The 9,568-nt window shown below is 57.1% G+C and overlaps 1 protein-coding gene across 3 annotated transcripts in view; it reads right to left on the reverse strand.

Moving 5' to 3' along the window:
- The window catches only part of svp (COUP transcription factor 2), a 45,597-nt gene extending 36,261 nt beyond the window's left edge, over positions 1 to 9,336 (reverse strand). Inside the window, exons 1-2 of one of the 3 annotated variants that reach the window (XM_017896687.1) lie at positions 9,049 to 9,336; positions 2,135 to 2,284 (exon numbers count right to left, since the gene is read on the reverse strand). In XM_017896687.1, the coding sequence (XP_017752176.1) occupies positions 2,135 to 2,284; positions 9,049 to 9,280 (382 nt within the window). In that variant the 5' untranslated portion in view covers positions 9,281 to 9,336. Of the gene's footprint in view, positions 1 to 2,134; positions 2,285 to 4,652; positions 4,717 to 9,048 lie in introns of those variants that run through there. The other 2 variants (XM_017896689.1, XM_017896688.1) reach the window with 2 other exon arrangements.
- Between the last annotated feature and the right edge of the window lie 232 nt (positions 9,337 to 9,568).

The following is a 9,568-nucleotide window of genomic DNA, read 5'->3' on the forward strand; positions in this document are numbered from 1 at the left end:
AGACGACTAGCAAGAGGGGGCGGAGGAGGAAAGGACTGGCAGACAGTTGCACTAAACGTGTACCTTCTCCTCGGGCAGTCGCAATTAAGGGTTAATTAAATTGAGCGGCTTCCTAGATTTCTGTAATCATCGCGGACAGTATCTGCGGGGTAATCTTGAGCGCATCCTGTCTGCCTCGGGGGCCCCACGGAAGGAAGGGGCCCCCGAGGTAAGGTCATGCACCCCGCTGACCTCGGACCACCGACTCGCCCCCTCCTGCCCCGGCAGAACCCCGTCCGCCCTCCACCCCCCTCGGCCGCAACCTCTTCTAGCCCCCTACCTCGCCCCGTTTCGCCGCGTCGAGCCTTGCGCCGACGAGCCTTCTCCGCTCCGCGTCGCACCGCGCCGCGCCACGGCTCGTTGCCTCGCTTCGCCGCTCGAAACAGCCTCTGCCGCGCGCCGCCTTTTTGCCTTCCACGCTTCTCCTTACTTCTTCTTCTTCTTCTTCTTCTTCTTCCTCTTTTCGCGCGTTTTCTTCTCGCCCATTCCTCCTTTCCCTCGTCGCCGTTTTCCACGCGATATTTCGTCCCCTAACCGTCCCCTAGATCACCTTTGTCGCTCTCTCTCTCTCTCTCTCTCTCTGTGGAACCTCGAGCTAACCTGACCCCTTTGCTCGCGAGGAATCACGCGGTGTGGGTAGAGAGTTGCGTGCCCTGGCAGCGAGCTGGCGAACGTTTCGAATTATCGTCGAAAGCCGAGGCATCATCCTGGATAATGAGCGGACGTCGCTGCGACAGGGCAGAAAACTCGGGTCACCTTCTCGTGGGAAAAACGCGACCAAGTGCCTCGTCGGGCCGACTACTCGCGCGAACAACCGCGTCAGCGATCGCGGTTCAAGGTTCTCCCCGCGATCTAGGGTATACGTGCCGCCGCGTGTGTGTCTCGATCGAATCCGGTAGATATCGCGCTCGTTTTTCCACCGGGCACTCGGTGTTAATCGACACACCGTCCGCTTTAACCCGCGGACGTGTATCCTAGGATCGGCCAGTTTCTTCGGACCGCGCTGCTGCTGCTGCTGCTGCTCCCTGACCGTTCGTGTCGACGACCGTCTCGCTCACGTACGTCTCGAACAAGGTCAGATGGTATCTACCGGTGAGAGGAGTCGGGATCGCGCCAACGCCGTAGAACCGCGAGCTAACGCGTGGGATAATCGTTCCACCGAATTTCCTCCGAATTTCTCTCCTCGGCGCTCGCTTCTCGGAAAATGCACGCTTCGCTCGGCTAAACGCGCCGCGGTCGACGCGCGGTCACCGTTCTGCTGTGACTTGAAACCAACGCCAAGGGAAACACGCCGGAGAAGAGAATCGAGCAGCAGCAGTAGTAGTAGTAGTAGTAGTACACCTGGTCTGTCCGAGTCGGTGACCAGCAGCAGCAGCAGCTCGTGCGTGCTCTAACAAGGTCAGATGTTATCTCGGCATAAACGAACAACTCGGGGAGAGAGAGAGAAAAAGAGAGAGAGAGAGAGAGAGAGAGAGAGAGAGAGAGGAAAAAGGAAGAATCCGCGGAAAGGGAAAGGCGTGGGAACCTTTCCGGGGTTTTCGTGATCGCGGCAGTGATCGCGACTGCGATCGAGCGGGGCCCGATCCTCGCGCGACCGCGCCGAGTCGGAAGGTCGAGGGTACGTACGGAGAGAAGCGGAGAACGGTGGACGAGGCAGCGCTCGGGAGGAAAGGTATACACGGACGCGTTCTGTCCGAAAGCAGAAGGTGAGGAACTCGAGCGCGACCGAATCGAGAACGTGTCCGGATATAAATACGCGCACTTGTGCCGCGTTAAAGCGACGAGTTCCAAGGATGCTCGCGCGCTGGCCAGCGCCGGAGCACCCGCTCTCCCGCTCGTACGATGCCTCGAGAATCCGTAGCAAATAAATAGAAACGTTTCCGCCTCGTTGAACTTTGATCTTACGGGACGGTGATGCGCATCGGTGCGCGCGATTCGCGCAGCCATTGCTCTATTTTAACGCGCGCGCGCGCGCATAAGAGAGAGAAAGAGAGAGAGAGGGAGAGGGAGAGAGCGAGAGACGCTTGGACGGAATTCTCCTCGATCGCTTGGAAACGCGAAGAGCGAGTCGCGATCGAAATCATTCGGTACGTACCTTCCCGGCGCATGCCCATCTTCAGGCACTTTTTCAATCGACAAAACTGGCACTGATTCCTATGGTGTTGGTCGATGGGACAGTTCCTATTCCCTCGACACGAGTAAGTTAGGTTTCTCCTCACGCTTCTCTTGAAGAAGCTTTTGCATCCTAAAAAGAGGCAAAGTTACAAATTAAAATCTCCCTTTTCCTTTCCTCTCGCGGTTCCTAGCTCTTCGCCTCCGCCGGACCCACCCGAGACAGACAAACAGAGAGAGAGAGAGACAAAGAGCGAGAGAAGAACGAGACGAGAAGACCGGTGGTGCTGGCCATTCATGGTTTCGCGGGACGCGTTTTCCAGGGAATGGCGAGCGCGCGTACGCTCGCAGGAGCAACGTCGAAGCTGTTGATCGAATCACCCCTTTAACCCGTTTAACGCGCGTGCAACCACGGCCCTGTCTATCCGTCACGCGCCACCTCTACGCGCTCCTCGTTAAATCGAATCGCGTTCGCCAGTGTCATCGCTCTCTCGTCAGCTTCCCTTCCACGCGCCATCGCCTTTTTCCCTCCGATCGTTTATCCGCCTTATGCCACGTCCGAGGCGAACGCCGGTCCCGTAAATTCTTCCAATTTCCTCTCCACACCGATCGAGGGAAAGTCGACGCGCGCGATAGCGATCCAAGAATTCGGGTAGACGCGGCGCGATGGATCCAAACGGATGATCGAGCGAACGCGGCGCGAGTACTTGGAAGCAATCAAGAGGCAATTCATATCGCGACAACAAAGCGTTCTCTGTATGAAAACGGTTCGACCGTTCGATAAAGAGAGTACCCTGGCCGTTGTCGGCGATTCTCATCGGCGATCGTTCGAGACTCCACGCGAGGCCTATCCGTTACCTTCCATCTTCCATTCGCATCGCAAACGGAAATTATTTATCCCATTTCTCGCGCCTCCTTTCCCCTTCCACATTTTCCACGACTTTTCCACGTTCTCCAGCTCGTCGACGAAACGCCGATGCCAGGGGATCTCGATCGACGCGGCGCGAGCTTGCCGACGCGTATTAACGAGAAAATTAATTACAGAGGCGTTCGCGTCTACTCGCAGAACCGGTTCCGCAATTTCACCTAGCGCTTAAAAAGCTCGCGGCCGCGGCGACCAACGTCGTCTGGACGATGTTTCGAGGAGCAAGAACGGAGCAGCGCTCGCGCTCGGTTCACTGGGTCAAGGCATTCGCCGATCGCGAAAAGCTTCCTCCTCGATCCCGGGGTATCTCGTTGAAATTCCGGCCCGACGCCGGTAATCCCCGGTTCCGACCCGCTCCGTCTTTGTCCCTGTTTTCCTCTTTCCAGTAACGCGTAACGCGCGTGACATCTCCGAGAAGCTCGGCTTTCTTATCGAGGAACGGAGAAGATAGTCGACGGGGGCAAAAAAGCGTCGATTAGATTATTCCATCGACGCGTTTGTAACGCGAGCGGAACGTTATCGCGGAACCTATATCGTTCGACGATGTGGAGAAACAGGATTTTCCAGGCAACGGTGCAGCAACTCGGAGAGATCGAAAAACCATTCTCGTTGACCGAGTTGGACACGCTGGCAGACGCTTTTTCGACTCCGACCCGACCGTCGTGGTCGCGGTGGCCGACGTTGCGAGAGAGAGAGAAAGAGAGGGAGAGAGCTCGGGGTCGCGGTAACTACAAATTGCATCGTTACACGCAAATTACGCGATTACGGTAGGCGAGTGAACCACCGAGAGACGCGGCGCATGCGCGCCGTGGTAGCGCGAGCGAGAGAAATGGACTCGAAGAAAAGGGTGAAACCGAGCAGGCCCTCGGAAAGGGCGACCAACGAGCAGGGCAGGGGAGGAGATAGAGATTGAGAGAAAGAAAAGGAAAAAGAGAGAAAGAGAGAGAGAGAGAGAGAGAGAGGCTGAAACAACTACTGTTTATACTTTCAGATCGTAGCTCGCACGGCCCTCGAGAGCTCAAATTGCTCGCGTCATTGAATTTTCATTGCTCCGACTCGTTCGCTGCCATTCCATTCCGGTGTACCGGTGCTCGGAACGACGTTCCTCTCTACGACGACGCCTCGAAAGCATCCCCGCGAACGAGCGTCTATCCTCGATCGTTTGCGCGACTAACCGCCACTCGATTCACCGGGCGCGCAAAAATGGCCGATTCGCGATCCGCGCTCGAGGGTGCGATCGCGAGGATGCGCGAGGCGCGAACAAAGGCGGCAAAGGAAACGAGAGTAGGAAGGAGAAGAGAAGGACGCGGTTCGGTCAGTAACGTTTCGAGTCGGCCGCGTAAAATTAACGACATTGTTATAATTAATTAGTCGTCGGACGGCGAGTTGTTCGGCGGGTAGAGCGGTGCGTAGATAGCGCGGGCTTCGTTAGCGAGATAATTGGTCACAGAGGATGCGTTCGGGATGCGTCGCGGTTCGTAATTCTATGCTCGATGCATGCGCCGCCGCCGCCCTCTTCGCTCCGCTCCTATCCGCTCCTATCCGCTCTTATTCGCTGCTACCCGCGTTGCGTTACCTGTGCGTACACTCGCGTAACGCCGCCGACTTTGCAACTTTCGATCGCCGTTACTCGCCGACCACGCGTCGCAACCTCTCCGCGCCAGCGGAGAAAGAATCCTTCGACGGCGACCGCCGCGACCGCCGCGACCGACGAGCGCACGCGCCTCCGAGGGAAATGAGATTAATAAGGATTAGCAAAGTCGGAATAATATAATATGATCTCGTTAGAGCGATTAGCCCGCGGAGCAGGCTGCAGAATGTCTGGCTTCTTGCCGCACGCGCTCGGCTATGGCAAGCATAAGTCCGTAAGTCGGTAAGTAACCGTAAGACTCGGAGGGAGAACCAGAGACCCCGAACAGGAAGCCCCTTGCGGGTGTACACCTCAGACCGCGAAACCGGAATTAAATTTCCTTTTCTTCTTTCCTCCGCGTCAGCCTTTCCACCCGAATTTTTACCCCGTCCTCCCGAGCTCTTCGGCAGCAGCCGCGATCGCGCCACCAACCGAGCAAAGATTCCAGCATCCGCGCCGATTCCATTATTATTACACCTCGTCCATCTCTCGTCCCTCCTCATCCTTGACAACGTGACGCGACTCGTTTCTAGTTCGCGACAAACACCAGCCCGGTGTTAAACGCTAGTTTACTCGCATGCCGCGAGCAATTGCTATAATCCAGACAACGGATATTTTTAACGCCGCTCCGCGCGCCACCCTGTCATTTCGCCTTTCCATTCCTCCGACCTGGAATAATCGGTTCGACGATCGGGCGATCCGGTTTTTCCGCCATTTCTCGCGAGATTTCGGTTTCGCGAGAGGGAAAAGAAGGCGAGAGAAATAGGTGCTCGCGGCTGGAGAACGATGGAGAAGCGGAGCGGTTCGCGACCATCGCTGCGCGGTTACGTAAAGGAAATGACTCGATCGAAACGAGCTCGAACTCGGAGCAAGAAATTAACGTTATCATCGTGACGCGTGGAAAACATGCATATGCATGTTACCAGCGAACGCGTTCGCGCCACGGTACGAGCGAATTAATTTACCTATCCCCGAGCACCATTCTCTTCCACGAAACTCGCACGGATCCCTCGCCCGATTTCCCTTCCGTTTCGCTTATTCTTCGCCTAATCGACTCGCGTCTTTTCGGACCAAACCAGAGACGGATCGATTTCTACCCTTTCTTTGCCGAGAAACGCAGAGTCGCGCCACGGTGGTCGTTTCTCGAGTCGAGTCTCGAGTCTCGGAAATAACTCGGAAACGTGTCTCACGATCGCCGTCGGGGTGAACTTTGGAACGCTCGGGCAAGAATCGAGAGGTGGAAAGCCGAGTTACGAATACGCGTTGGTCAGTGGAATGGACGGTGGACCGACAGGGGGTGAAAGATCGGCGATGACGGAAGAAGGAGCGAAAAGGGAGCCGAGAGGTCGAACCGCGAACGACTATTGCGCAATAACCAAAGACGAAGAACCTTGTTCCAGACGCGGTACCGCGAATGGGAGGTTCCCGAGCCGCTGTAATCGGCAGATTAATGTTCGTTCCTGGAACTTAATCTCGGGCAAATCCACGGGACGGATTCCTCCGAGGCGATGGAATCGCGCGAACCGTTCGAACCTTGTTCGCTCTCCAAATCGCCGGCCAATTCCTCGTCCTCGACCACCGCGACCACGACCGCGACCACGACCACGACCACGAATCGATTTACGAGCGGGAATAAAGGCGAAGCGTTTTCGTGGGATTCCGTTGGAAAAGAGAGCTGCCCGAGGAGCGAACGGGGAGCCGACCGAGGACGATCAAATCTATCGATAACGCGCTGGCGATCGTCTGGATCGGTTGCCTTCCAAGACAGACGCGACAAATTGACGATAATTCGCAACCGTTTGACATCGGTTGACATCAAAATCAATTCGTCGTAATAAAGCGATCGCCGACAATCACCGCGATTACGCCAATGAACGTCGAATGCGGAAGGCGTATGCGCCGTGGCGTATCGGTCCATCATCGATGTTTCTATGAATCTCAATAAAGAGTGCGTGCGTCGTGGATGTCGGCGACCAATCGCCGCGGTCCTCGTTAAATCCCCGTTCGATCGGTTCGCGACGCGTGTCCACGTTCACAGCGAAATCGAGCGAAAGGGAAGAGAGTGGAGCGACGAAAAGGGGAGGTGAGAGAGAGAGAGAGAGAGAGAGAATCTAAATTCGATTCCTCGAGGAAAGCTGCTTTCCGCGCTCGCCATTCGCGCCATCGTCGTCCACCGCCATCACCGACCTGTCCACGCCGTCGACGGTGGAGAGATTTATCAAGGGTGAAGGAGGTTAAACCCGTCGTTGGGAAATTGCGAGAAATTGCGTTCGTTCGGCGAAAGTGTTCGATTCTATGGGGGAAAATCGAACCGGGTCGATGGCGCGATCGGAAGCGGCGCGTTGAGCGGAAAGCGGTAATTAAAACGGCGGTCGGCTGGTTACCGGGGATACGTTGCGAGTCGCGGAGGCCCGCGGCAAGGCCGCGATTCCTGCTCGTCCAGCCTTGGTTCCAACAGCGAAACCCAACCCGAACCCCGGCTTTCTACGCTTCTCTTCCGCCACGCGGACCCAACAACGGCGGAAAGTTCGAAACGAAGAGGCGAAATCGACGCGAGGGGAAAATCAGAGGGTTGCGAGCAATTAAGATTACCGCGAATAGAAATTATCGCGGGATTAAGCGCGTTATCGCGGCACCGCTAACAACGGCCGGCACCTAGAGAGCGCCACGGCCTAACAATGGTAAATATCGTTAGCGCGACTGTAATTGGAACACCAGGGAGAGGACTGGCCGCTGTAACTCGAGCGTTCAATTAAGAGACGGACTCTTAACCCGCTCGAATCCAACGTTTCCACGCGTCGAATCTTCGCGCAGCCCGAGCCGGCACAAATTGTTGGAAATTAACGAGCACGCACGGCCAGAGGGGAAGAGACAGGGGAGGACCACCAGATGCGCGACAGCTAATCCCCCGAGCATTATTTTTAGCGGCGTTTTAAACGCTAACGTCATCGGTCCTCCTTTCGCGGCAAATAAGCCACCGACACCGGGTCCAGCGTTCGCGGATAACCGGCCAATTAACTCCGATCCGCTCCTCGCCATCGCGCGCGTCTACCACTCTCGATCCTGCCGCGAAACGATATTTTTCCCCGCGATGCTCGCGACTCATCGTTCGCCCGTGGTACCTTCGCGATACGTATACTTTGCTCGCGAGCGGACGCGACGCGTAGCCGACGCCGCCTTGGTCGCGATCCTACGTACAGCGCATACGAAAGCGCAAACTTGTATAGCTTTTAGGAGGGAGCGAGACAAAGTGGAAGAGAGGGACGAAGCGCTCATGAATTTTAACGAGAGTTCGGTAGTCCGAGGACGAAAGCCACCCATCAACGGGCGAACGCTACGTACGCGCGGCGAAAGATCGCGGCGAAGAGACATGGCTGGACGTTACGCTCGTAAATCTACCGAGGAACGAGTAGCCGATACGACCTTTGCGATTCGAAAAATTACGCCACCGTTTTCCATCGAGTTCTCGCCGTCTCGGAGATAGCGATCGAGTATGGGGGCCGAGGAAGCTAACGAGGCGTCAAAGTTTCGGGCAACGCTCGAAAGGGGACGTTCGTGCCCCCCTCGTTTCCACGGGACCAGGTGTGCCGGCGCGCACTTGTCTCGCGACCTATTTCCCCCGGGGGAAAGGAGCAACGTCGACGCGCTCCAACGCGTTAAATCACACGCGGCCACCACGAACAGCTACTACCCCCCGCGATCCGATATCGACGCGACGCCCGTGATTCGGGATAACAGGCAGGGACAACGGTCCTCGCGACCAGACCAACGAGGATACGTAACTTTCCATTTCCCGGACAGCGTCGTACATCTCGATTAACCCTCGTCCGTCCGTCCGTCCGTCCGTCCGTCCGTTCCAATCGAATCATCGGACCGCGCGCGTTTTTCTTCGTTACACCCTCGGTGACGCGGCGAGAGATCGGATCCTTGGGTCCGAGGTCCGAGGAAAGGATAACGCGCGAAACGTCCGTTTCGCATCGGTCCCGGAACGAATCTTCGAAATACCGACCGACGATCTATCCTTTCGCTCTTTACCCTTCGCCCTCCTTCTCCATCCTCCCTCTCCCTCTCTTTCGCTCCCTTTGCGAGCCACGATTCCTCCTGCAGCGTTTCCTCGGCCCTATTACATCGTTATTAGCCTCGTAACAGACGCGTAAGCGTTCCGAGCAACACCCTACCGAGTTATTAATGGCGAGTCTTTGTTTTTTCCTAGTCTCCCTCTCTCTCTCTATTTCTGTGTGTGCCGGGATACACGAGCGGCGAAACGCGACGCGAAAGGATAGGGTAACCGCGACGAAGGATGGCGACGGTGCAGGCCTTTTCCGTTTCGCAGAAAACTTACCTTCGCAGGTGAACTGCCCGTAGTGTTTGCCGCTGCTCTTGTCCCCGCAGACCACGCACTCGATGTTGGGAGATTTGTCGGTTTGCGAGCTGCCGGATTGCGAGCTGTTGGCCTGACTTCCGGGGGTGGTGCTGGGCGGCAAGGGGTCCCTGGGCGTGAGAACCGCTCCGGCGGGTACGAGGCAGGTAATGTCCTCCGGCGTGGTGGAGGTCGTGAGGTGAGTCGGGGGCATCGGGGGCGGCGGAGCGATTTGTATGGGGCCCGGGCCCGCGGCAGACGCGGCCGCGGCCGCAGAGCGGCTACCAACGCCATAGAGGCGGTGGTGCCGCGCGCCGGGAACCCCACCTCCAACGTGGTGGTGAACTCGGGGTGGTGGTGTCCAGCTGACACCCGGCCAGGGAACAACGTCGCTGTCGCGGCCGGGTAAACCACCCCGGCAGTCGCCAGGGCGTCAGCGCCTCCTGTCCCGCCTCGAACCACCCTGCCGGTTTCCTCTTCTCGACCGCGACCACCGCCGACC

The sequence above is a fragment of the Eufriesea mexicana genome, unplaced genomic scaffold, assembly GCF_001483705.2.
Source record: "Eufriesea mexicana isolate 0111107269 unplaced genomic scaffold, ASM148370v2 scaffold320, whole genome shotgun sequence".
Lineage (NCBI taxonomy): Eukaryota > Metazoa > Arthropoda > Insecta > Hymenoptera > Apidae > Eufriesea > Eufriesea mexicana.